Here is a 26,776-nt window from a genome sequence, read left to right as displayed (position 1 = left end):
TATCGTAAAAAAATAGTCTCAAGTATTAAATAGGCTAAATGGTGTTTAACTACTTGTGTTAAACGAAAGGAGCGACTGACAAAGTGGGCACTTGGCTTTAGGCGCGTTGCGGAACCACCTGCAAGCTATGATTATATTTGGGTGTAACGTACTTGTATAGGCATTCCGTATGGAATTTGTGTTTGCACACTTTACACACTTTTCCTGGTATCGTGTTGAACTGTAGGTGTACGATAGAATAGCATATAGGACATTCTTCTATACCATCAAAGAACTTGGTGATGTTGTCGCTCCATAGCAGTAATCCCTGGAACAGTCCTTCACGATTCGCGGTGCTTTGTGCCATCATCAGCCATCTCAGGTGTTTGTTTTTAAATGTCCCGGCTTCATCACTTGAGACGAATGACAGCGGTTCCAATGGGAATGCCGATGGTATCTTCACTGCAAGGTTGATTGATACTTCGGCTTTAGTGTCGAGGGATGCCGACACGTTGCGATAATCTGCATCGTGCGTTATTCTGATAGTTGTTGAGGTATCGTATTTTGCCATCCTGAGTTCATCGGCGATAAGTTTTTGCGTGATTTCGGCCTTTGTAAACTCTCGTATTTGTTTCTTGATATACGAGCTTTTGCATACGTTCCACACTTGATTCACTTCCTCTGGGAATGTTTTGGCCATTCTATAAAACAATTCCTTTACTAGGTTCATGTTCTGCTCTGCCTTAACTGGCAAGTTGCCTAGACACAGCATTAGTACCTGGAGTAGCACATGTAATATAGGTTCATCAGTATATTCTGGTATATCGCGGTTTTCCTTTACCCACCATGCATCTATACACTCGGTTGTAGTATCGTGTTGCGTTGCAAGATATGCTACCAATGTGTTGTACATTTCCCCTCCGGCATCTAATGGTCTTGTTTTGAACAGTTTCATAACTACATTCTTCAGGGCCAGCATCTTTGCTTCTGTCATTTCATGTAACATAACGAATATGCTCATCCATGTTGTTAGACAAAGTTCAAGGTCCTGGTGTTCCGATGACTCCAGCAGTACTTCATATGTCTTATACACTATTTTTGTGATATATGGCCCAAGGATAAGATTGAGGCAGAATGATATAACACTTCTACCTCTTCTTACACTAGTTTCATATGTCAATGGGCTTGGAAGTTCTTCAGGTTCATCATCTGTGTACTCCTTTTCAAAATCCTGCGAAAGTTCGAACATTAACTTTGCCATATCAATGGTTACATTCTGCTTTTTATCCAAATGTGTACATAGCTCCTCGAAGCACTTTGATACAACTCCGGATGGTATATTTAGGTGTATTGCATTTCTATCCAGATTTACGTTGCACAGCACACCTCCATGTTTAGCTATGCCACTTAGCAAGAACTTAACATGCCACAATTGCGATATAAATGACGTTGCATAGATGTAGCACACATCACTGCTAGATATATATTGCAAGAACCCATAGGTCGCATCCTTTAATGTGCCAACTAAATCCATTGTGCATTCAGAGTCTCTATATGACTCCACGATGTGTATGGCTTCCACTAGCATAACCAATAGGTAATGGGTATCTAGTCTTTGCGATATATTATCCGAGGTTCCACCTCGTTTCTCATGCAACAGTGCTCCGATAACTTGTATGTATTCGTCTAAATTCTCCTTTGAGAACTCATTGGGATTTGGTCGTTGCCTTAGTTCTTGGAGGTCCAATAACGCCTGGGACGTCTCGAATATTACCATATTGGCAAACAACGTGATAGCTAGTTGGTTGCCTTTGTACATCTCTTGGTAGCACATATGCGTTACTTCCATGGACCAGGTATTGATCCACATTGTCAATGACTCTATGGGAGCCACCTTGTTAATAACTACGCAGGTCTTCCAGAAATACATGGCAGCATAGTGCATCCAGCATGTGATTGACGGATAGTTAGGGGTTAGTTGTGTTAACTTTCGGTCCACTAGATGACACAGTGACTCCATGCGGGCACTGTATTCTACAATCTGGATTTCAGATTCACCGCTGCAAACACAGTCCAGGAGATACCCCAACTCGAACAAGCAATTTGTTAGTACCACAGCATCACTATCAGTCGATTCCATGATCATGTTTGTCACTGAATCAATACGTTTGACATACTCTTCCGGGTTAACATCCAATGCTGAAATGAATCCGCCCATAAACGGGTTATTCATGTAATGTTTCTTTAGCATTTTATATATATCCATAGTATTCCCTTGAGAGGTGTATATCTTTAGTATACGTATCTTTTCTTCTAATAATGCCTTGGATGTAAAATTAAACTGGGTTATGCAATTGACGAACGATACTGCAAATATGTATGAGAAATCTTGGTTACCACCAAGTTTCTTGCACAACTCCCCAAAAGCACTAACAGTAAATCCGCTGTGTATTAAAGTGCTCACGTATACATCCATGAAATACTTTTTCAATGATAAGATATCTTTTTCAGTGTCAACATCACTGTGTTGTGTATCTGTATTTTGGTTACCTGTTGCCAGAAACGGATACAGTATAGTTTCACAATTCTCCAACCATAACGTTGAAAACAAAACGGCATTCCTATGGTATATATTTGCAATATCCAGGTTATTATGCGATTCCAGTGTGGCTAAGGTCCTTGCTATAGACTCCGTACATTTGCAAGGATCGCGTTGTATCTCCATCATTGCGTACACAAGATCCTTTACATCGAAATTTTCATATCTTCTAGTAACGAAATCTTCATTTCGTGGCATCCTTTGTTGTATATGTTGCAAAAATTCACGTATTACACTAGTTTCAAGGGCATTTCTAGCTTCTTGCCACTGTGGCAGCAGATTTTGTATAAATTCGTAGAAAGTATCTAGTGTGAACCATATATTTGTATAGTATCCCACGAGGTAGAGGGACACTAGATCATTTACCATGTTTGTTGATCCAATGTGCCATTTTCTGGTTGGATGTTTGATGAAAATCACTTGCATGGCGTAAAACATGTCGTAAAGCATACGGCGCTCTTTATTCACATGTTCCGGGTCCACTAGGTTAAATACTGGCTCGAATAATACTTCGCTGAAATGGGTCGGGTTCGAGAGCCACAACAGCATGTTATCCGACAGTACCGGGGCGAACCGTTGACATTCATTTATAAAGGGTAGGAATACCATCATAGCGGTTTCTTCATCCAGCTGCATCTGTTTGCTGCAAACTTTGTTCACTATTCTAACTGCTTGTTCATTCGACTCGCAGTTTTGCAATGCCACTAACGAAACCAGAAGTATGCATTTTTCATCATATGACTCGGTATAGTACAGCTCTGGGTCTTCTAGAACTGATGGTAGTTTTTCTAACACCTTCTTTAGCGTCTGGAATGCCTTGTTAAACTCTTTTGTATCAGTGTACGAATGGTTAATCATCGTCCTCGTAACACCTAACAGCGCGGAATCCTGGCCAATCACTTCAGTCTCTGCGAGTAGTCCCAGAATTATGTCAATACGTAATTGCAACTTGTCGTCGGAGGGAGATACAACGTAGCCCTGTAGCAGTTCCGGGAGTACTTTGTCCATGATATGGTGTTTCAGTTGCTGCTGTACGCCCTGGGCAAAAGTCCGTATCATTTCGTGTTGATCCACTGAGTCGTTAACATTTGCCAGAGAATTGAATATCTGTGCCATCAATACGTAGTTTGTATTATTACCGTATATTTCTTGCAGTTTGTGCAATAGTACTTCATATGCCCCTGGAGTCCGTAATACCACGGACTCCTCGATGAACTCTGTGAAGATTCGTGGCATGTGCGATAGGAAATGCTGTTCATGCGGTGTATTTCCACCGTTTAATTTCAGTATAGGTGCGAATATATGCTCCACTAAATCCTCGCAGCTGCAATGCAGTAGCAGAAGTATTCGGTAGTAGCAATACAGCATACTACTTCCCATTTGGCTGAACTCCTTTACGTCGAAGCCGAACGACTTCTCATAATCGTTATCTAGCTTTTCTTGCATCAGTTTCAACAGCGTAGTCGTCACCTGGAATACTGCATCAAATCCCACTGGCGACTGGAGCCACTCCGGTGGTAGGTACGATACCATACATGGGAACACTGAGTAAAACTCTGCGTGCAATGCAAAATCGCCTTTGTAGTTTTCCAATATACTTTGCACGAATGACACATAATTCTTAAGGGACTCTTCGTCCCAACACGCGCTATTATACCTTGAACAGGCACATAACATTCTTACAAGGTGAAATGTAATTTTCGGATCTTCCGTGCCAGATAGCCTCTGTTTCGCTATACTGAACACTTTCTTAGCTGTTTCTAGGTGTTCTGGCTGCAGTACCTTAACGAACTCAACCAGAAAGCACGTGCTGGCATATCTTTGTTTGATGGCTCCAGTGCCACATAGGTATCCCACGAGTTCCACGAACTCTGTGTTGATGAACACTGATACAAATGTTGTGTTCCTTACCGATTCTGCGGTATGTACACGTTGATAAATCATAATTTTCATGAGCGCTCTCATCACCGAACACATGAGTCTGTTATGCATATCTGATATAGTGGCGCAGTTGTCACAAACTCTTCCAAAAACATCTAGCCAATCTTTTTTATACTCTGCTACATCCTTTTTCAGCATAGATAAACTCTTTTTCACTATCCTTTCGATATAATGTGTAAGTACTCTGAACGTCTTTATATCTATATCGTCCCCCGTAGTTCCTGTGGAGGCAAAAAGATTGCTGAATGCTTCGTTGTACACTTCTGCAACATCGGACGCCTCATCATGTATTGCTACCCACCAGTGTGTTATTAAGTTGTCCATGTATAACTGCATTCTCTTTTTCAGAATGGATGCCATTTTAGACAACACATGGCCAAGATGAAGTCTTATTTTCCTTGCTGGCTCTACTATCGCCAGCCTAAGGAACACGTGTATAAAATCTGGCATTAGTTTCTCCAATACATCTATGGTTACAGTTTCTAGTGCTGCCAATAATTGATCGATTGCCTTCAGTTTGGTTGTAGTATCCTTCTTGGTCAATTTGTCCAACGCTCTAAGTATTGCGTAATGTTCATTCTGCCCAGACATTGCAGCGTCATCACTCCTGGCTGACGATGATGACTGCTCTGTGTTGAGATTTTCGGCATCTTGTCTGAATGCATCGAAGATGTGATGCAGTCCAGTAGGTCTGGATTCCGCAGTTTGGTACATGGCAAAGTCCGACGAGCGAACTTTGCGTTCTTCCTTTTTCCTACTATTTTTTGACATGGTGGTAATGAGTGGCAGATGATTGTCACTGCCGTGTATGTAAGTTTGGCATATAACGCGGTATCAGACAATGTGTGGCACTGCACATTTCATCGGCACGTTTCATATGGCATTAACAGTGCAATAATTAAACTCTAATTTTACAATAGCGAGCTCATCTGTACCAGCGTTGATTTTGAGGCTACGTTGATCAAATATCATTTGCTGTAAGATTCATCGCCTTAGTGATAATTAAAATTCCACGGCTCCTTAGATAACTACGGGTGTTTCATTTAGGTTCTGCGTGGCTTTTGGTTTGAAACCGTAGAATAGCCACAATGGCAGAGCAATGATCAACGACCCTCCAATGTAGTTACCTAACAGAGTAGGCGCAAGGTTGCGTCCGTATACCACTCCTACGGATGTTCCTTCGCATGAGAATAGCGCTGCGTGTAGTGTGTAGAAGTTGGCGACAATGTGTTCGAACCCAGCTACGGCGAAACTGGTGATGAGTATCATTACAGCTAGAACGCATCCTGCTGAGTCCATGGCGACATAGCAACACCATACGGCCATACAGACGTAGCTGTTGCAACCTATAGCACTGAGCATTGTTCTCCAGAATGGTAGTGCAGTTTTGGCGTCATATATGGCCTTTAGATATGCTTCCGGTCTCTTGTCGAGTGAGAAGTATCCGGTACCTGCTGTTAGCAATGCTGCTCCCAGGATGGCGCCACAATAGTTTCCCAGGAGGGAGGTTCCCATTCTGGTTAGATACTGGAACAAAGTGACCTGCCTGCTATATGCAAGGAAGGCAAAGTTCATACAATTGCTTGTGACTAGGTCGGTACCAGTGAATACGATACATAAGAGTGCTCCTGAGAATATGACGCCAAATGCTAATTTTGCTCCTCCGTGGTGTCCATCCATATAGTAGTACGATGCCAGTACCATAGCTGCGTGTCCTCCAAGGGCAGCGAAGTAGCCTCCCATCATGGCTTTTACTAAAAGTATGTAGATTGGGCATGATTTCTTGTATATCCCGGTATCTATTGCCACTTTGTAGGCATCTCCGGCCTTGCGAATTTGGCTAACGGTACCCACTTCCATGTGTATAACGGTTGCAACTGGTGTCTAATCAAGATTGCTCTAAAGCTGACAATGTCGCTTTCTTTGATCACATTAATCTATATTATTTGTGTGTGTAAACAAAGGAGAAGCGAGTTAGGTACCTTTGTTTTTAATTATCATGTATGAATATGAAGGAGATATATATTAAATGTGTTCACTATATAAGGCGCAAACAGCTAGCTTCCAGCTGGAAAATGAGTGGAAACTGTGATTAAATTTCCGAGCCTTAGTGACTCAGTGTGTCTATCAACAGGTTTCAGAAATACCCGTTTATATAGGGCGTACAAGGCCGCTGCTAGCTAAGTGGAGTAATTGAAATATAGCTAGCTTATTCGAGTATTTGGCGCTGTTATTTGATTGAAACGTTTGTGTAATATATCCGCTATGTGTGTATTTATTATGTGTTGACTCGACGGTGTAGTTGGATCTGTTTTTCATTTGCGATCTGTATAAATGTCATGTCTAATTCAGCTTTTAAAGCTAACATCTTCTGGACTGTTCCTCCGTGTCTAACTACTTCGTTTTATAATTATATTGCTGTAATATAACTGCATTCTCGTTGAAAATGTAGATTTTTTGTATCTGGGGACTGGCTTACACTTGATGTGTGTTTAATATTCAATGGCAGGTAATATTGGTATCCTTCTATTGTTTCCATGATGCGTGTTATCTGTTATTCTTGATATCAGCGCCATTTTATGGTTGTTGTGTGTTTTTGCACTGGTACTTTATTTATTCATTTGGTACCCTTTCATTGGTAACTGTTAATGGAGCATGTTGCGCTAAAGGTTGGTTTTTTAGCGATATTTTCTGTTCACATATTCTTTTAGATAGTTGCTGAAGGGGTTAGGGATCGTATTCCAACTGAATATGCTTTTCGATTCACTGATTTTCTATTGGAGGAGTCGGTGATACGTGACCGATGCCCTCCATCAGATTCCCATATAGACGCTGCTTACGACACTGTGAATGAGATTGTTGATGAGTTTGATACCAAGATATCTTTATCGGTTAACAGTGCGATTAAGGAGATAAAGGAAGATCCATTTATTACGGCATCTCTTCAGGAGGATTACCAGAGTGTGTATGACTATAGCAATTCTTCGTTGTGTTATGAGCCTGGTAGTATGGATGATGTGTGTGTTATTCAATGTTTGAAGAACTTTAACGAGGGTGATTCATATATTGGTAGCATTCCTCTTAAGAATGCATCTCGTCGATACTTGCTTCGTCAGCAGGATGGTTGTAGTTTAGTGAGTCCTGTTGCTAATTTACATGTTGTTTATGGTCCTGACGTTACTTTATCATTTCGGGCCACTACAGATGTGGGAATCAACACTGATCTTCCCTACACGGCAGAATCAGTGCCCATTGCCTCAGGTACAACCCGGGTTAGTGGTCGCTCTAAATCTTCTGACGGTTGTTTGAATAACAACAGCCAGGGTGCTGATGTGAACGACAATCCCTCGGAGGGTAATTTGTGCACACTGGGCGGAGGCGCTGATGTTTCTAATGCTGATCAGCCTGGTAAGCAATTTGATGGTGCATCATGTGAATCGTCTAAGCATGATTCAAATACTATACCGGTTGATGATGAGTGTGAGGTTAAGTCTATGGCTAAAATGACGTTGAAGCGTTTGCGGGGTGTTTATTCTGACAGCTCTTCAGCTCGTGGTAAGCAATTAGGTCTTAGGCTCGGCAAGAAAGCTGCTGAGTGTGATGTTGTATTTCAGAGTGGCATGTCATATTTGGTTAAGCGGTATGAGGAAGGTCTCAGCCCCCCTGATTTTGACATTGAGAAGATAAGGAAGCCATGTGGATTAAGTTATCCTCAGCGTCAAAACGTTGCTAACGCTGGCACTACTTCTACTACTTCTATACCTGAGCGCTACAAGTCTCTGGTGAGTGCAGACATGACTGCGGAGATCATTGGCCTTGCAATTGACATGAAAATAGACCCCATATCATTTAATATTAAAGAGGAGGATATTGCTGGCCTTGAACAGGTGAAGAAGACGTTGAAGAACAAGGTTGCGCAGCCTATATTGCGCCCGGAGTTGCATACGGGCTTGTTACGTGCCCCTAAGGGTGTTCTTTTATTTGGTCCCCCAGGTACAGGTAAGACAACTTTGGCAAAATGGATTGCCAACGTGGCTGGTGCCACTTGTTTTGAGGTATCTCCCAGTTCCATCACCAGCAAATACCATGGAGAGAGTGAATCCATCATCAAGGCACTGTTTAAGGTTGCTGCATTTGACCAGCCATCGATTATATTTTTCGACGAAGTTGACGCTTTGCTGGGCAAGCGTAGTGGTAATGAGCCTGATTTGAGCATTCGTATGAAGAACCAGTTGCTACAGATGATGGACGGCTTGCATTCCGGTGACAGGAATGGTGTTGTTGTAGTTATTGCTGCTACTAACCGCCCTATGGTGCTGGACGATGCTGCTTTACGTCGTTTTAGCAAGCGTATTTTGATACCACTTCCTGATATAGACACTCGCAGGAAGTTTATTCAGGATACGCTTCTTAAGAACTGTGGTGATACCTGTGAACTGAGTGAGGAAGACCTTGACAAGCTATCGGCGGCCACTGAGGGTTGGAATGGCAGTGACCTCTTAAGCCTTTGTACTAAGGCTGCTGAGTATTCGTATGAAGATACCATTTTGAAGTATGGCGGCATAGAGAACATTCCTGACCCAAGTGCTTTTCGTGGTATATTAATGTCTGACTTTGACTTGGCTCTGCAGACTGTTCATCCATCTTACTCTGCTGCTGACGACGTGTCCTTTGAGGAGTGGCATCGTAAACATGGTTCTCACTAGTGTATGGGATAGTATACCTATTCTGTCATTTTGTAGCGTACCCCTATAGTTGTAGGCTATATAGTTCCAACACCATTTGCGGGGCGCTGTTGTGTTTCTATTGACTGAAACTTCTGTCGCTTTATATATCGGGTACCTTGGGGTTAATCGTACAAATATAGATATTTTCATTGGTGATATGTTGTTAGTGTTTCTGGTCCTAGCTACGTGTGGGTAACTACCTCGTGGTGTGGCGGCCGTATATAGCTTTAATGGCGATGCATATGTTGATGCAGTGATAGTATTTAGAATTTATATGGTCTGTTTTGCGGTCTCACTGGTCACCGTATTGCTTTGCTATTTCGTTGATATCTGGTGCATTCGCTTTGGGGTGGAATTCATCAAATTTGCGATATAGTTGCTGCGATAATTGTGGGAACACCCTTTCTGTGACTTGGCTATGTCCTTTGAACTTTTGCAGGAACATCTTTCTCATTTTCGCGATATCCACTAGTAGTTTTTCGTAGGTGTAGCTTTCCATTGCAATTTTTTCATTTAGTGTCTCTGTGCATTTTTCGAACATTGCAGTTGCTGTATCTATGGCTATCTTGTCATTCCTGGTTTCCAGTTTGGCTATAAGGTTATCCAATGATTTTTCTAGGTTTGCGTATTGTTCTGCATAGTGTGCTTGCGTTCCTATAGCTTGTGTTTGGAATTTCTGTAAGCTTTTCAATTTAAGTTTCATGCACTTGGACAGTAGTATTCTAGGTTCCATTGGCAACTGCATGACTACATGGTCTTTGAGCCCCTTGAAGAAGTGTACCATGACTGCTTTGCTAACCTCTTCATTTTGCTTGGAGAGTACCTCTTCTAGTATATTGGTTGCATCTTTTACTGTGACGTATCCTTTATTATTATAGTGGTTAACAAGCAGCATGAGGTAGTTGGCGAACATTTGCCCATTCAATTGCATTTCCGACTGCGTGTGTGCCAGCGTATCATGGTATATGCATACTTTGACTTCATCTAGCTTTTCGCAGAAGCGTGGGTTAAGCATATGATTTGGTATTGCTGTCATACATGGTTGTCCTGATGTCATCTCTTCTGTTAGGAGTGATGTCGGCGTACACTCACTGATATCAGTTAGCATGATATTCGCGTTTGCCGGTGCCAGCAGTGTTGCAAACATTCTTTTGAGTGCGTTTGCAGCATTGGCTGCTGGTGACATTTGCGTTTTGAGTGGGTTGCTTTCTTGCGTCACTGGGCATGGCAATGTGGTATACTTCCTGTTAAGGAACACTTCAAAGGCATCCAGCATCCTATTTCTGAAATCGAATACACCTTCTTTGCGATTATAGTTGAAAATGTTGGTATAGTGATCAAATATTCCCTGTTCAACTAGTGTTTCTGGTGTAAATATACGTTCATCTAGGCATTTTACGTGTCCATCGCTATCTCTGAACACGAAGTATATGATGGGTGCTTTCCAGATATCCGTTTTACTCTGCTCAATTCGTTCTTCATTGGCATCATCTGTTGGTGTTTCCTTGAGATCGAATGTCTTTGACTTATCTCTATCCAGGGTTGCTTTCCTTCTGAAATCTTCGATTGTTTGATTCATTTGCAACATATCACTTTCGTTGTTATGTTGCATGTTATCTGTTACATTGATCATAGCTTTGACAGCGTCATATATTCCCATTCTTGGTGGGTTTGCAATACTGCATATGACGCAATTGCTAAGTAGCATTGCGAATTGTGTCATTTGTATGCGATCTTCTTGATTATTTTCAAATCCTGTGAAATCTAGGTATATGTATGCATATTTTTCTTGGTACACTCCAACGTATGCCCATACAGTACCCTCAGCTGGTGGGTTGAATTGGTTCATGATATGGCTAGGTGCATAAGGTTCAGCGCATTGGAATGAGTTTACCGGTTTATTCACTAGCATGCTCGCTAGGTAGCTTTTCCCAGTTCTTGCATCACCGCATATACTTATGCATACAACTTTCAGGTCTTTGATATGTGTCTGCAGCAGTGTGGCTGCATTCTTTTCTATGCTACACTGTGTCCTTGTTCCGTTGCGTACAAAATGCAGCATTTTGATAGCTCTTGGTGTACACACTTTAGAGAATCCTTTGAAAGGGTCGATAATTCTTGGCAATGCGCATACCTTTACCGGTACTTCGAACAACCCACTCTTAGTTGTTGCATCTGGGCTTTCAGCGGTATACTCCGAGGCATCATCTATCACGGGTGCCTTACGTCGTGGTCTATAATCATCGTTACGCATTTCTGATGACGGCGTGGACGTATTACTAAAAACTCGGGGTGACTCTTCGTTATCCGTAGCCCTGCCGTATGACGACGCGGTGGTATCCCCTCCGGTGTTACTGATAATCGATCCTGCACGCTTGCTTTTGTGGCCACGTGGTATCTGGTCATATCTCTGTTCGTCGTAATCTGGTTGTACTGGAGGTCTGTAGTAGTTAACCACATCGATAACACCTTCTGGTTGTACTGGTGGGTGCTGCTGATCTTCATATCCAAAGCTCAGTGTTGCATTTGGCATGTTGGATGGTAGATTCCTGATGACAAAATAATTCGACGCCACATCTCTGAATGTTTGTTGTGCAAGGATTTCATCGTCGGGTAGCATCCTTGACCCGATATCAAAATCTCCAAACGTTGGCAACCCTCTACCGGAGGACTCTGTCGGTTGTGCGTAATCCGGGTTACCTCTGAACTCATTGATATCTGAGGTTGGCAGTTGATTGTTTTCAATTGCATACTGTTCCACGGCAACTACTGACGATTCCACTTGTGTTTGGTGATCCGCGGACGACACACTTTGCTGTTCCATTGTGTAATCTGGAGAAATGGCAACATCCTGGTCCTCGGTGTTATCCTTACTACAAGATATATCAACCACTCGTTCATCTCCTGAGCATCCATTGGGTACTTCAACTTGCAATACGGGTTCGGCAGTTGTTTCCTTAGGTGCCACGTTATCGTATAAATTTACTAATTCCTCTGTTGAGATGCTTCCTTGGCGTCGCGGTGACCCCGCGGTTACATCTCGATCGGGGTCTGTATCTACCATTGTGATTATGTGATTGCGCTATGGCGCTTATGTCTACTAGGGTTGATTTTAGCCTAATGTGTAGGCTCTGCATCCCCTGTGTTTCCTCTAGTCTCTAATGTGCAGGCGTACTCGTATGGGGAAATATGTGTGTATAAAAACGCGGTTGCCATTTACAAAAAGTATCTAGTCTATCATAGCAAACTAAGTGTTATCTTGGGTAGAAGATGTATAGGCTAGGTATACATAGGTCATATACTACGCACATCAAGGGACCCGACGTCTAGACACAGGGTGCCTATCACTATCGTTCCTTGTATAGTAACATTAAAACATTATTAAATGAATATGTTAGTCTCCCCGCAGGGGTAGGAGCATACAATATACTCGTCGATATCTGTGTAGCAGCAGGTGTGTATGGGTACTCGGTGTGTAACTCGTAGCCTTGGGGGCTCGTGGTACACTGTTGTTGTTACCACGGGCCGTGCTTCTATTATCTGTGGTTCCTTAACCCATGTTGTGTGACATAATTTGTAGACTGCCATTTTGTAGGTAGTGGTTGTTGAATCATTAAGTGGCGATTGCTACTGGCAGTCGCAAGCTACAATCTATATGGTTGGCATGTACATTTTACATGTTTTCATCGCCATCATTCGCATTTGGCTGTATGGACGCATGTGGCAACTGTGATTTTCCACGCATGAAGCATTAGGCTAGTTATAGTATAGATCTGTAGTGTTGCCCTTGTTCTAAGGCTTTTTATTGTACACATCTAGTTTCTGTATTTTATAAGCTAAAAAAACTGGTGCTATGTAGCTACCTATGGGCCCTGGCGCACTAGTGTGTACAGCTATTAGTGGTGTCTACCGGCATCGCAATACAATTCCATTATGATATAATGTTCATGCGTCATCGTGGTGAGTGGATTTGTGCTATTATTACGTAAGTTGTGTTTTTTAGTCTATGCGCCCTGATAATCGTTACACGTTGTCTTAGATGCGGTAACGTCAACACCGGTAAAAGCGATTCATGCAGCCGCTGTGGTATAGCTCGTTTTGACGGTAAGTTAACACTTTGTCTTTCTATTTAATACAGAGTCTCGCAAGGACTCTAACGGCGGTCGTAAGCGCAACTTCCATGATTGGCACTGTGATCAGTACGTTCTAATATGTATTTCACAATTTGTTTTAGCTGTGGTAATGCTAACTGGGCTCGTCGTAAACAATGTAACATTTGTCAGCATGCTAGGCCTAGCGAATCCCTAGTGTGTAGCTCCCGTGTTTCTGGCGGGGTATAATAAATAACTGTGTGGTGTACACTATCAATTATATAATAGCTTATTGTTATATTATTGGCATATTTTTGTGCTGATGGGTATTAAGGGTTTGATTGGTTTCCTCAGTGACGCCGCTCCTGGGTGTATAAGCGAGGTAACTTTAGAGAGTCTGTCTGGTACTTCTATTGCCATTGACGCTTCCACTGCTTTGTATCAGTTTACTATTGCTATTCGTGAGGGCAGTTACTTATCTTCTTTGACTAATTCTAAGGGTGAGTCAACATCTCACATTGCTGGTCTGTTGAATCGGTGTATTCGTTTATTGGAGCTTGGCATTCGTCCTGTATTTGTTTTTGACTCTACTCCTCCGGAGGCTAAGTCACAGACATTGGCTAAGCGCAAGTTGCTGCGTGAGGAGGCTGAGAGTTCCTTGGAGAAGGCTATAGAGGAAGATGATAAGGAGGCCATCCGTAAATACGTAGGTCGCACTGTGCGCATAACTCAGAAGGAGAACGAGAGTGCTAAGAAGTTGCTTCGTTTGGTGGGTGTTCCTGTAATCGAGGCTGCGGAGGAGGCTGAGGCTCAGTGTGCTTATTTATGTCAGCGTGGTTTTGTTACAGCCGTTGGTAGTGAGGACGCCGACGCTTTGGTTTTCCGTTGTGGTGTATTGCTGAAGAACCTAACTGCTAGTAACAAGCCTGTGGTTCGTGTTGACCTTGCGAAGGCCTTAGAGCTGCTTGAATTGACTCACGAGCAGTTTACTGACTTTTGTATTCTTTGTGGTTGTGACTACTGTGGTACTTTGAAGGGTGTGGGTCCTAAAACTGCTTACAATTTGATTAAGAAGCACGGTAGTATATCCCGTATATTAGAGGTTCGTTCGGAGACTCTTGAGGGCTACGAGGCAGCTCAGGAGTACTTCCGTGACCCTAAGGTCCGTGACATTACCACTATAGATCGTTGTGAGGCTAACATTGACGGTTTGCGTGAGTTTTTGATTTCTGAGAACGACTTTTCTGAGGAGCGTGTTGACAAGCTAATTGAGCGTTTACAGAAGGCTCGTAGTAAGAAGACTCAGCTATCTCTTAAATCATTTTTTGGTTACCCTCCTAGGGCGGCGAATATAACGCGTAACTATACGGTACCTATTAAGGGAGTCTCTCCACCTGCTGTGGTTGAGTCCGCTGTAGACAGTACTTCAGATGATGGCAAGGATGAAGTCCCCAGTGACGACAAGGTTCCAAGTGTTAACGAGGTCCCAACTGTTGACAAGGTCCCAAGTGTTAACGAGGTCCCAACTGTTGAAGAAGCACCCCCTGCCGACGCCGTGCCAACTGTTGAAGACACTTCCGAGCCTCCATCTGAGGAACCCGACGCTAAGAAGCGTAATGTTGGTTAAGAGTGGGTTTTCAACGGCAGTTCCTAATCCCCGTTTTGAGAAGCGGGTTCCTATAGAGGTTGACGACAGCCTGGTACCGGATAACCTTAAGCGTTTTATATGTGTTCAGCATTACGACCCTAGGGTAACTATAAAACGCACTGGTGCTTCCGAGCTTGGCTCCGACTCTGTGGATTCCTTGGTGTCGCACATTTGCGGTGTTTATGGTATACAATCTGGTACTCCTGACAACGATTTATCCGTGGTAGGGGAGGGTATTTTATGGCCCAATCCGATCCTTCAGCGCTTCAGGTCGGTTACTAAGGATCTTCCTAACTCTCGGTTGCATGAACTGTGGAGGTGCAGTTCAAGTCATGGTATATCATGGGACGCCCTTGACAAGTTGTACATTAACTTCCGTGAGGCTCGTGACAGCAGCGTTGAGGAGTGGGACAAGTACGCTCCGGAGATTGTTGACTTTGCCAGCAAGGTAGCGCGTGATAAGATTACGCAATGGTTAGATGGTAGCACTTCATGTCCTCCTCGTCTACTGCGTCGGTGGACACACTTGCTATATTCTCGGTGGCGTGAGCGTTATTTACATGTATACGGCCCGCGAATGTTATCGCGTTACTTGAAGGGTGAAGTCACTGACCGTGTTCTTGTTCGTGAGATTAATGAGTGTTTACCTGCTGGTGTCGAATGCTCCGAGCTACCTCTGGACACTGAGCCTTCTGAGCACAACCCGCACTTTGTGCGCCGTGTACCGAAATCTGGATCCTAGTGCTGAATATATTAGTCTACTGGTGTGGTTCTTCCATGACTCTATAGCCCAGTGAGCATGTATCGCACTTGTAAGTGGTCAATCCTAGTGCCATTGCTACTGTAGTTACTTCAACGAGGTCGCTGCAGCGACACTGGTAGTAGTAAGCATCTTCATCGGGGCTGAATAGCATATCATCAATATGGAGCGTTTGCTGGAACGTTTGCGACTCGGGTATATTGGGTTCCTGTGCGCTCCTTTGGTCGAAGAATTGCTCTAGGGTTGCGTATGCCTGGAAAACTGCATTGAAGGCGTTAGTTGAGCCTCCCGATTTATCCGGATGTGCATCTCTAGCGGCATCTCTGTAAGCTTTCCTTACATCTTTGCGATATATTCGTTTATTCTTATCAAGATTCAATACTACCGCCGCGTTTACAAGTTCTCGTTGAGATATGGATTCCATATATTGTTGCGATGTGTAGCCAGAGGGCGCCCCTGAGTCCTTCCGGGTCAGTGTCTTACCGTCACCACAAACTTGCACATTGCGCTTATATAATCATTTAGTCTTGGATCAATTTGATATATCTAGGTTAATGTGTTATATGTAGTGGCAGGCATATCACTTGGCCACTGGAAGTGCCACTATGGATTCCGTGCTTATTGACATATATGCAATAGCACTTCTGTGTTAACTATAAAATGACTACCGGGGAAATCCAACTCGTGGGCGTGAATCCTTAAGGACTATCACGGCGTTACTTTGTATCCAGGTCCATTATCCACCTTGATCGAATGAGTCCAGTACGCTGTGTTTGAAGTTGAGTACTCTCTGTAATGTATATTTCATTGTATATATTAACTTACGCAGCATTGAATTACGGTATTCAACTGTTCTGGTGTTGCTGTATCCAAATTATTCTGTACATGTCTTACGAACAACTCCAGTAGCGGTCCGTTGTGGTACGATATAGCAGCGAGGTGGGACAGTACTTCTACTGTCTGTGGTACAGGTGGTAGGTTGTGGCTGCGTTGCAGAAACGCATCTGCTAGGGCATCCAAGGCGCGTAAGTGCTGTATGGAATTACGGCTGCAGGTACTTAAAAACGAGATCAACTGGTCAGTGGTCAGTGTCCCTAGGTCACGAGTGCCTATTTCGTCCAATATTAGTTTCTGTGTATCTATCCCAGTTTCTGGATTGAATCCTCCTGCAACTATGCTGTAGCCCGGGGCCGGTTTAACTTGTGACATGAGTATTGAAAACGCTTGTGTAAGCAGTGCTGCTCCACGGATAGTTGATATGTCCAATGACTCCATCAACCTATTAAAGTACTCCAGTGGTAGTGTTACATCGTTACCATGCTGCATCAGTACCGTTATAACATCAATGCTAGGGCCTATATACAACTCCAGGTAGCTTGTTCCATTGTCTTGTGTATCTATCCGGCATGATTTCAGTACTGACGTGACAAAGTTATTAAATATTGTGTAGATATCATGTGAATCACTGGACACTCTATCGAGGCTAGTGTCTTCCATCTGCATAGTGCTTGGCTCTGGGTCACTGGTATCCTCATTAGCAGCTTTGCAGCGGCCTATAACATCGTGTAGACATACGAATGCTGTACACAATTTAGCGTAATCATCCGGTGGCAACGTAGTAACTAGAGTCCCAGACTCCAATTTGGTACTGCTACCGTCAACCCAATCCAGGAGGTACTGTGACAATTTATGTGCCATTGTTTTTATTTGTTTATTACGATTCTCCTGGCTTATTCGCGATAGTGACCATGCAATCACCACTAGAGTCTCTAGGTCAATATTGAAATGTCCCTTTGAATTGGGATATCCACCTTTTGATCGATCCGCATCATCACATATATTATGCAATCTCGCGCACAGCGAGCGTATGGCTGGTATATTCCTTTTAGATGATCGTGCAGCTGCAAATAGCAGTACAGCTACGTGGTTACTCTGTAGATCCCAAAAGTGGTTTGGCAATGACTTCTCCAGTCTCTGGATAAATGCAGAAACGCTATCCGTCTGGGCATAGTATATATTTTGCATGAAACATACCGGTACACTGCGTTTCCCCTTGGTTAGAAGGTTGGTTACTACGCGATAGGACGAGTTCACAAGTTCAGACAGCGGACTTGGTGACATTGGACACGTGTGTAGCGGGTAACAATTCCACAATATTCCGTGGAATCCGACACAGTGTCTTTACACATTAGTTACATAGTATATATCACGTTCTATAATTAGTGAAACGGTTGTTAAATTGCTTGTATAAGGTCTACACATTACCTTGGTTTACCACATAAATCCAGGGTAACTCAATTGCAACACAATACATTTAAAATGCAGGCAATTTAATAAACATGTCCATGTATATATCATGGTCATTTTAATGCAGATTCCATAATGAAGTATATCTACTTTGTACCGTGATCAACACCGCGCTGATAATGGCACGTTTTGGTTGTTTAGGTCGCCTTTGTTCTAGGAAACCATTGTGTTATAGATACTTTGTATTGTCAACCATTGAAAGGAAAACTCGCTGCAAGATATTTTTAGCTTTCCGGGTACCTGCTTCATCCACTTCGGTGGACTACACGATTGGCAATGCTGAAATCCTTCTTCAGAACGGATTCCGTTTAAGGGAGGGCGAATTGGTAGCGGACATATCCGAGAGGTTAAAAAGAGGCTATGTTAACCTGGACGGAGAGGGGTCAAGGGTACTTGACCACTATGCCTCCAATGGCATGCTCTGCATCCTCAAGCGGTACCATCGTCCCGAGGATGCAGTGAGTATTCATTTTGAGCAGCGATGCAGCAACGAGATAACTTCTGTACAGAAGCTGAGGAAATCCAAACACGTGGTTACATTGTAAGTCTATACACAGAAAAAAGATTATGTACAGCTTGGAAACGTTTGACTATGACGGTTTTACTTATTTTGCTATGGAATATCTATGGCGTGGCAGTTTATGGTCACTGATACGTCGTGTTGATGCTTTGGACCTGGACACTGCCAAGTCATTCGCTTTACAGTTAGCCAATGCCATAGGCGATATGCACTCTAAATCCATTGCTCATCGTGACCTTACTTCTAGTAATATCATGATCGGTCCTGGTGGGCAACTTAAGATAATCGACTTTAATTTGTGCAAGCCTATAGCTTGCGGAGATCACCGTATGCACTCATTTGTCGGGACCTACTGCTCAATGCCTCCTGAAGTTTTACTCTGCAACCCTGAGATCACATCACCTGAGGCAAACGCCTACTACGGCCGGGAGGTAGACTGGTGGTACTTCGGGTCGTTGTTATACGAGATGCTTACGGGGTAATTCCATATAATTCAATTTAATCTTACTCCAGCAAACGGCCGTTTATAACGGATGACGGGGCCTCTGGGAGTGAATTTTATAATACAGTAGCTCGGAGTCCATCGTCCATTGACTTTAGTGGCATAAAGGACGCTGCGGCTCGTGACCTCGTGGAGCGCCTGTTGAATGCAGTGCCCTCTGAGAGGCTGGGATCAACTGGCGGTGTAAAGGCAGTGACACAGCACCAGTTCTTCAAGGGTGTGGATACGCAACTATCATCGATATCGACTGTAACTGACTTCATAGATGCTCGTGTATTTGAATGCATTAAGGTAGGTTTAGTTAGCAGGACTCAAAAGCCTCCAGGTCATTATCTCCGATGATAAGGATCCATAATATCTGACCTATAATGCTGGTGCTAGCTGCGCTCCACTTTGTGATGGTGTACGCACCAAGAACCCAGTTGCTAAAGCACATGAAGTTTGACTACCAAGTTAGTCCTTGTCCAAGGGTTCTTTTTGTACCCAATTAAACTTGGTACCGAGCTCTTCTGATGCCATGTTTATGACTATTCCAGTTCCATAAGTCCTCCTGGCAGCGCCTTTAGCTAGGCACCCCCTGGGTGCTTCCGTTACGCAAACACGGGTGCTACAACGTTCACCCGTTGCGCTTGATAGCAACTCGTCACATGATCCTACAAATGTGCTAGCATCAACAAGCCGTCGGTAATCTGTATGCCCCGGCGATATAACAAGTCGGTTGAGTGGAATGTAGTTTAGCACTCGGGCAAGCTGCATACGAAACACTTTGGCTACTTCTTTTGATGCCCGGTTACCTGAGTCGCCTAGACCTTCTATGTGGTCTAGGGTGGCCATGTTAACTTCGAAGTAACACCCTCGATGCAGGGCTGAAGTAGCCATTCCTCGCTTGACTTTGAACTGTGCATAATGGCAGAAATAGTCCAAATTGATTAAATCACAGTTTAGCACTTCACAAGCTGCTTGTAGTGTCTTTTGTGTTGTTGGCATAACGGCTACAACGTCGTAGTCGCGTGAATCCAGTATTTTGTTAACACTTGTGGGTTGGAAACCTTCCTGTAGCACTAAAGTAGCTCTGCGAATGACATTAGATCCAAGTGGCGTGATCCTCCCAAGCGTTGTGACCACCTTAGGGGCAGTGCCACTATCACTTGGAGGTGCCCTTGGCAGGCGTGTTCTGAGTTCGTGGATACCTGCATTGTCTATGCTGTAGTAGACATTTAAGCACAGCGCACTCCAGCCGTATTCTCGTGATGCATTAAGCCAAGCATTTAAATCACATCCGTTATTCCACGGTACATTAAAGTCGATCATCGCTGCGGTTAATATACCTACCAGCAGCTAGACACATTGGTGACAGTGAAACCAATTTTGCGATAGAGACCCTGGAATCTATGTGTAACACCGTTCCTTACTATGTCTACTTAGTTTAATATCACATTATTGTGATAGGTTGACAACAGCAAGATGCGATAGTAAGATGTTGTTCTCCTTGGATCTAGTGACCCATGCCACACATTTAAAAACAACACATCAGACAGGAAGTCATTTAAGTAAACATAAACAAAGTGTAGACCCTGGTTAAGAGATACAGTACGCTAAATACGTCAGGAGTCTACAAGCAACCTCATGTAGCGGGATCACTATTATTGTGTAAATCTAACAGATGTGTAAGATCTTTATAGTCTAAAAAACGGTATCAGGCAATATTGATTAAACCTGGACTAACTTCTATACATTGTGATGTGCGATCGACTTCATGTGCAGCACTAAATTCCACAACGGAAGGCCAGCAGTTAAGCTAAAAAGATATTGAATATTTCGTAACATCTAAAACAGTGCCAATATAGATACAATTGTAGATTATGTGTCAATCTAAACTGGGTTAAGTACCCTATAAAGCCAGTGGCATGATAGGCCATTATATAGTGAACAAATCACACCAATAAATAGACATTCAGTACATGACCATTTCATGTGTATAACAGCAGATGTACCTAGAAGCAGTACATCAATCCCAGATGTGTTGAATCAGCAAAATGTTAAATAACCCATAAGGCCATGAATCGCACACCAAGGGAACACGTTTATAATGCTAATAGAATCCAGATTAGATACAGTATCTCCTTATCAACGTAGTATTACCCTCGATTCGTGCACATTTCACACATGGTGGAATTACCCAAAGATTCCGGGTTCACAAGACAAGTAACGCACGGCCATACACTATGCAATGAGTTTAATATAGACTACAGTGTGGAAATCGAGGAAAAGATCGCAATAAGTTTGATGCAACTGGTGCATGTTCATGGTGCGCACCTTCCACTAGGTTACCCGCGCGGGGATTAAACGTACCGTGTAGTTTTATTCCAAAATAACGGGGGAATCATTGCGATATATAGTAAATAAAGTGTTTTTCAAACTAGAGCAAAGCTGAACTCTACTTACTGCAGTGTGAATTATAGCACTTGTCCCGCAGGTCTGTAGAAGGTTACAACGGTGTATTAAGTCTTTTTATTATATTCTCAATATTTGATATTGACTTTAACTTTTATTTATTTTATGCAAGATGAGCGCGCGCCCTCAGGAAGAATCTATTCAGGAGCAGCCACAGGCTACGTGGACCTCCACTGTGCCCAAGCCATCTCAGCTTTTCAAAACTTGCTGTGCACCTAGGGAGGGCGCCATTCCTATTACCATTCCTGTTTACAGCCCTGTGTACAATGGAAATCAAATTTTGTCTGGCACACCTGGTGTTATTCCTCACCAGCAGCATGTATTCGCTGCTCCCTATGTAACTGGCGTTCAGGGTGTTACTGTGACTCAAAATGAGCCAGTTTACCAAATTCAGTCGAAGATGTTCACTGAGCAGCAGCCGGGCACTGTATCAAATGAGCCTGTTAATGTTACTCACTACCTATGGACTCAGACCAACGACACCCATGAGCATGTTCATCAGGAACCTTTGAAGAGTCAGGGTACTTTTGCTAAGCTGAGGACTCTGTTTAACTGGGAGGAGGACCAGAACGGTGAGCAGCAGGTGGTTACTGGAGAGGAAGGTGCTGAACAGGAGGGTGCAACAGTTCAGAGGACCAAGAGGCAGCCTTTGTGTGGAGTCTTTAACTCCTGCTGCATGAACCCTGTTGAGTACTCCAACATTGGTAGTATCTCTCAGAACAACACTTTGGTCAGGGAGAACAGTGCTGTTTCTGGTTTGACTAATGCTGGTCAGACTGTTACTTCTTCTAGGATCGAGTCCATCCACAGCAACGTTAGCATTCCTCCTATTCAGAAGAACGACGCTATTAGTGGCGTTACCGTCCCCGAGACCATTGTTTCTCAGCGTGTGTCGCCACAGGAGACCATTATCTCTAACCAGGGCAGCAATGTCTACTTGCAGTCTGAGAACTCTATTCCTGTAACTTCCTTCAGCCCCAACGCCAGCATTGTTCACCAGACTTCGATTCCTGCGCACACTACTACTAACTTCTGCAACTTTGCTAACTATATCCCCACCACTGAGTCCTTCAGCACGTAGGTTTTGTTTATATACTAATAACTCTATGCAGTGTTGTACCATCATGCTTTAGCACGTGCTACCCTAGGGTTATTTCTAACCCGGCTGACTCTATGGTTACCATGAGGTCGATTCCTACTCAGCCATCTATTCCTATGGCTGCCACTGATGTCAACTGCTTCAACTCTTGTTTCGGCTACAACACCAACCCGTTGACTTCCTACCAGACTCAGGGTACTTTTGGACTTAGGAATCTCTTTACTATGAACCCTTACGGCCAGCCTGCTGTGCCTGTGGATACTCTCTCTAGGCAGCTGTCTAGCGTCAGCTTGCAGCCTTCCATAAACGATAACTCGGGGGTTGTACATACCGCTGCAAGTCAGTTGCTGTCTGCTCCCCCACTTATTGTTCAGGAACCTACCGTAAGTGAGCGTGTTTACAAGAAATCTAACATGAAGCCCAAGACATTTAAGCTTCACGCTGTTGAGGTCCACCAATTTGTTCCCATGCCTCAGAACCCTACATCTCCGTTCGTCCAGACGGTATCTGGTATGAACTACTTGGGTCAGCCTATTTACAGGCACGGCGTTGGTATCGAGCACCCCAACGCCTTCTTCAACCCTAACACCACGGGCTACATTGCCCCTGTGATGCGGGATGTGATTGACGGTGTTGAGAACCCGAAGATACCACATATGTACTCCATGGACTCCCAGAGGTCACACCAGGTTGTGCGTCTTGAGACTGAGGAGTCTAGGATTAGCCCTAGGGACCGTGTGGACACTACCGATATGGAGCCGGCAGAGAACGTTGAAAACCAAAACCAGGAAAATGCTGCTAACTAAAATATAGCTATATAATTAACTGCTCGATGTAATCTTTTAGATACGGTAGCTCCGCGCTTGGTACGTAGTCCTTGATATGGCCATCCGGTCGTAGTACTATCAGCGACCTTGACATGTCGCTCTCGGTCCCATTTATAAACTGTGAAAACTTATCCAGTGTGCTTCTGCTGCTGAATATGCCCTTTAGGGGCACTTTAGGGTAGGAATCTACTAACGAGCCCATAGATTTAATGACGTCATCGGCACCCGGGAGCCCTGAGTCAATACCCTGGAACACAAAGTTAGTATACCGCATCTTCGGGGCCTTGAAACGCTGTACGCGTTGCCCTAAAAGCTCCGCGGCTATATCCATGCCCATCCGGGTTATATCGGGAGCCTCGAGTATCAGCGGCTGGTCATTTATATCACCAGCGTCAACCGTGTACTCCGTACTCCACAGGCAGATGTAACAGAGGCTACGCAATTCACTAGTGGCATCACACAGCGCCTTGTATATTTCACGTGCCCTATAGACATTTACAGTACTAAATAGTACCTACATCTGATCAGAGAAGACTATGAAGGCATGGAACACCGCAGGCTGCATGAAGGAGGGCAGGTCTACCGTGGACAGCCTGTACACTGCAAAACTTGGTCACAAGAACTCCATTTACCAACCTTGGTTGTCCAGGGTGGAGTACACGAAGCAATGAGGTAGGCGGAGCCCTTTTATGGCTGTGGGTTCATAAGTTCGATACGATGCTGATAGCTTCAGTCCAGGCCCATCTGCTGGGTATTATATTCCATGGAAACAATTTACCTGTATATGCATATCCCAGGTCAGCGCCTGGTATAGTAAGTCCCAGCGAATCTCCATCAGAAAGGGCTGCTCCAGGTCCACGGCGAATCGTGTCCATCATCTTCGGTGTTGAATACAAATGCTTCATCTGTTGGCGTTTAGGCCCTATACCTAGCAACCCACCGCAGTTGTAACAAATTGCATGCCACTGTACAATGTTCGTGAGGTTAATGGCCCTAGTGGCGGCATCCAATCCAGTACACGATGTACAATTCCATGGTTATACCGTATACTGCGTGCAAAGGCCGACCCGTGTATAACTTCCGCTAGACAGACATCTCGCGAGTGCTGGATTTCATATGAGTCCATATGAATCACCAACCTCTGCAACAGCCAGACGTTCACGGGAATAATCCGCCATGGAACGTTTCTCTTCATGGGTCATCTCCGCATTGATAACATCGGCTGCTGAGGTACCGGGGCCACCTGGTAGCCATGAAGCACGACTTTAGTAACATACCACGCAACACACGTTGATAGAAGCTACGGCCTATACGCCACGCTAGGTTGTAGCTGTCCGCGACGCCCATGTTCATTCCTTGGCCACCGGCGGGTGTAACTATATGAGCTGAGTCACCGGCAACCATGACACGGTAACTTTCTGGGTCTACGAAGGATGGTGCAATTTCAGTGGTTGCCCTCCAGCGCTTGATACTCTGGGTAATCTGGATCCTAGATAAAGAAACTAACAACTACGCGAAGATCGGACAGCGTGGTACCGACGAACTCGTTGATACACGCTGTGCACTTTGCCACGTCATAGCCACTGGAGTCCTCCATCTCCGAGAAGAACGGTATCTGTACCACGAACTCTGCTGGCGACCCACCCTGGCATGTGAGTACACTGACGCACTGAACGTTATCATGTGGAGACCCTAGTACCTACACGTGAGAAGATGAAGTAGAGCATGGCCGGGCTGGCCTTAACTAGTTGTCCCAACTCGTCCGATGTGAAGTATACGCTCATGACGTCTCGTAATAAACTCGTATCCTGGACTTGTGACTGCTTGTCCGGGTTCCGGCGGTCTAAGAACCGCCGTACCCTGCTATGTACTCCGTCGGCACCAACCACGAACGCACTGTTAACATGGACTTTCACCTTCCTACGTTGGCACGTGAGCTCGGAGACAACGCCCTTAGACATGTCTTCATTAATGAAACGCTCAAACATTAGGCCACCGTCAACAAACGGCACGCCGCAACGTTGATCCAGTGTCCGTTTTACCGAGTCGAAGCCATCCGGGAATATCGTAGGGCCGCGCAGAGCTCTCAGCTTGGCGCGTTTAGCGTCATCAAACGTACTTGTGCGCATAACCTGGTCGTAATGGTCCCTGAGCCATGCGATGTAACGTTCATCGGACGTGTCGGGATAGACGGGTGACCTTGTAAGGGAGGCTGCCTTTAAGAGTAACAGCAACTTATGCTGCGCTATGTTGGTGATCCTGGCTGGACTCAACTCCTCGTGATACGTATCACCGTAGGTATAGTGGCCTATCAATAACTGGGTATAACAACGGTGCCGTACCTCGGAAGTGATTTACCGTGCCAAAGAGGTTTAAGTGCGGGTCAGCAATGTGGCGGCAGTAACGCATTGACGCCCAGAATTTTAGAGGCTCCGTAATACACTCGACAACCTTGTCTAGGTGGCCCAGTTGACGCCATACTGTACAAGGAATGGGAAAACAATAACTATCACAAACCTTCCGTGGAACGGTTGCTGACATAATGCGATCGTGGGTGAGACCGTGGATGGATATTCCTTTCAGCGAGCAGACATGGCACTCCCATGCGTGAGAGCAACAGCTGAAGGGTCACACCTACAGGTCCAGCTCCAACAATGAGTACATAGGTATCCGCTTTTAATACCGGCATCTTATCAAGCAAATTGCGCTACATCATCGGTATTAGCCATTAAAAACGATAACACACTGCTAGAGAACTGGTGTATTATATTAAGACCATGGGTAGCCTTCCACGTGAACATGGCTAAAATATCAATATATAACTGTGTATATTACATGTATTAACTGTATTAATCCAATGTGTAGCACTACTTTGGAGTATCGATGGTGTATATGCAGTATACGGTCACTCAAGGCACTGCTCAGTATAACATTTCCTGTGTGATTATCAGTACATATCATGGACAATCTCAAATCTATAGATGTGTATAACATCGGAATTCCAAGATATACCAGCGTATAACCATATGTGTACAGCATATAATGTGTTACGCCAGGCACTGCTACTTACAGTTCCCGGTGTACCAGGGATTGAGTTTATTAACGTATCACGATATGTAATTTCCAGCTATGCCCATTGATCATGTACTAACATGGAGCTGATTTCACTTTGTTGTCAATGTACCGAAACAAACTCTTAAGATTTAAACATTGCCAAGCGTATTAAACAGTATACATACCTAGGTCCTGGAAATAACGCACAGTAACACTCAATATAGACAACTATTGTCAACGTGAGACATTGGTACTTACAGATGTGTCT

General features: G+C 44.1%; 11 protein-coding genes across 11 annotated transcripts; 5 read left to right on the top strand and 6 right to left on the bottom strand.

Annotated features, from left to right (window-relative positions):
- Positions 1 to 43: 43 nt before the first annotated feature.
- Positions 44 to 5,308, bottom strand: BBOV_I000420 (FANCL C-terminal domain family protein). The gene is made up of 2 exons (XM_001608654.2): positions 153 to 5,308; positions 44 to 118 (listed from the first exon to the last, which is right to left on the bottom strand). The coding sequence occupies exons 1-2, from the start codon at positions 5,288 to 5,290 to the stop codon at positions 46 to 48; spliced, it is 5,211 nt and encodes a 1,736-aa protein (XP_001608704.1). The 5' UTR covers positions 5,291 to 5,308; the 3' UTR covers positions 44 to 45.
- A 163-nt stretch (positions 5,309 to 5,471) lies between these two features.
- Positions 5,472 to 6,497, bottom strand: BBOV_I000410 (Formate/nitrite transporter family protein). Its single transcript, XM_001608653.2, has one exon. It carries the CDS (start codon positions 6,377 to 6,379, stop codon positions 5,540 to 5,542), a length of 840 nt encoding a protein of 279 aa, XP_001608703.1. The 5' UTR covers positions 6,380 to 6,497; the 3' UTR covers positions 5,472 to 5,539.
- Positions 6,498 to 7,060: 563 nt separating this feature from the next.
- Positions 7,061 to 9,357, top strand: BBOV_I000400 (ATPase associated with various cellular activities (AAA) family protein). Its single transcript, XM_001608652.2, has 2 exons — positions 7,061 to 7,188; positions 7,231 to 9,357. Exons 1-2 carry the CDS (start codon positions 7,168 to 7,170, stop codon positions 9,223 to 9,225), a joined length of 2,016 nt encoding a protein of 671 aa, XP_001608702.1. The 5' UTR covers positions 7,061 to 7,167; the 3' UTR covers positions 9,226 to 9,357.
- A 161-nt stretch (positions 9,358 to 9,518) lies between these two features.
- BBOV_I000390 (Guanylate-binding protein N-terminal domain family protein) lies at positions 9,519 to 12,329 on the bottom strand. The gene has a single exon (XM_001608651.2). It carries the CDS (start codon positions 12,308 to 12,310, stop codon positions 9,539 to 9,541), a length of 2,772 nt encoding a protein of 923 aa, XP_001608701.1. The 5' UTR covers positions 12,311 to 12,329; the 3' UTR covers positions 9,519 to 9,538.
- Positions 12,330 to 13,183: 854 nt separating this feature from the next.
- On the top strand, positions 13,184 to 13,589 carry BBOV_I000380 (Zn-finger in Ran binding protein). The gene is made up of 4 exons (XM_001608650.2): positions 13,184 to 13,231; positions 13,286 to 13,350; positions 13,385 to 13,445; positions 13,481 to 13,589. Exons 1-4 carry the CDS (start codon positions 13,188 to 13,190, stop codon positions 13,584 to 13,586), a joined length of 276 nt encoding a protein of 91 aa, XP_001608700.1. The 5' UTR covers positions 13,184 to 13,187; the 3' UTR covers positions 13,587 to 13,589.
- A 49-nt stretch (positions 13,590 to 13,638) lies between these two features.
- BBOV_I000370 (XPG I nuclease region family protein) lies at positions 13,639 to 15,753 on the top strand. Its single transcript, XM_001608649.2, has 2 exons — positions 13,639 to 14,955; positions 15,005 to 15,753. The coding sequence occupies exons 1-2, from the start codon at positions 13,660 to 13,662 to the stop codon at positions 15,725 to 15,727; spliced, it is 2,019 nt and encodes a 672-aa protein (XP_001608699.1). The 5' UTR covers positions 13,639 to 13,659; the 3' UTR covers positions 15,728 to 15,753.
- Positions 15,754 to 16,415: 662 nt separating this feature from the next.
- Positions 16,416 to 17,901, bottom strand: BBOV_I000360 (uncharacterized protein). The gene is made up of 3 exons (XM_001608648.2): positions 17,780 to 17,901; positions 16,571 to 17,746; positions 16,416 to 16,535 (listed from the first exon to the last, which is right to left on the bottom strand). Exons 1-3 carry the CDS (start codon positions 17,864 to 17,866, stop codon positions 16,482 to 16,484), a joined length of 1,317 nt encoding a protein of 438 aa, XP_001608698.2. The 5' UTR covers positions 17,867 to 17,901; the 3' UTR covers positions 16,416 to 16,481.
- A 230-nt stretch (positions 17,902 to 18,131) lies between these two features.
- On the top strand, positions 18,132 to 19,485 carry BBOV_I000350 (protein kinase domain containing protein). Its single transcript, XM_051767792.1, has 4 exons — positions 18,132 to 18,593; positions 18,628 to 19,050; positions 19,086 to 19,365; positions 19,400 to 19,485. Exons 1-4 carry the CDS (start codon positions 18,172 to 18,174, stop codon positions 19,427 to 19,429), a joined length of 1,155 nt encoding a protein of 384 aa, XP_051622941.1. The 5' UTR covers positions 18,132 to 18,171; the 3' UTR covers positions 19,430 to 19,485.
- A 9-nt stretch (positions 19,486 to 19,494) lies between these two features.
- BBOV_I000340 (RNase P subunit p30 family protein) lies at positions 19,495 to 20,504 on the bottom strand. Its single transcript, XM_001608646.2, has one exon. The coding sequence runs from the start codon at positions 20,383 to 20,385 to the stop codon at positions 19,528 to 19,530; it is 858 nt and encodes a 285-aa protein (XP_001608696.1). The 5' UTR covers positions 20,386 to 20,504; the 3' UTR covers positions 19,495 to 19,527.
- A 940-nt stretch (positions 20,505 to 21,444) lies between these two features.
- BBOV_I000330 (uncharacterized protein) lies at positions 21,445 to 23,459 on the top strand. Its single transcript, XM_001608645.2, has 2 exons — positions 21,445 to 22,605; positions 22,641 to 23,459. Exons 1-2 carry the CDS (start codon positions 21,641 to 21,643, stop codon positions 23,431 to 23,433), a joined length of 1,758 nt encoding a protein of 585 aa, XP_001608695.1. The 5' UTR covers positions 21,445 to 21,640; the 3' UTR covers positions 23,434 to 23,459.
- Positions 23,440 to 26,215, bottom strand: BBOV_I000310 (FAD binding domain containing protein). The gene is made up of 11 exons (XM_051767775.1): positions 25,972 to 26,215; positions 25,797 to 25,934; positions 25,158 to 25,762; positions 24,962 to 25,123; positions 24,732 to 24,927; positions 24,594 to 24,697; positions 24,395 to 24,559; positions 24,233 to 24,359; positions 24,091 to 24,198; positions 23,973 to 24,054; positions 23,440 to 23,939 (listed from the first exon to the last, which is right to left on the bottom strand). Exons 1-11 carry the CDS (start codon positions 26,141 to 26,143, stop codon positions 23,441 to 23,443), a joined length of 2,358 nt encoding a protein of 785 aa, XP_051622940.1. The 5' UTR covers positions 26,144 to 26,215; the 3' UTR covers position 23,440.
- Between the last annotated feature and the right edge of the window lie 561 nt (positions 26,216 to 26,776).

This window comes from Babesia bovis, chromosome 1 (genome assembly GCF_000165395.2).
Source record: "Babesia bovis T2Bo chromosome 1, whole genome shotgun sequence".
NCBI classification, from domain to species: domain Eukaryota; phylum Apicomplexa; class Aconoidasida; order Piroplasmida; family Babesiidae; genus Babesia; species Babesia bovis.
Note: the sequence above shows the minus strand (reverse complement) of the source record. Positions and strands in the feature narration are given on the sequence as shown.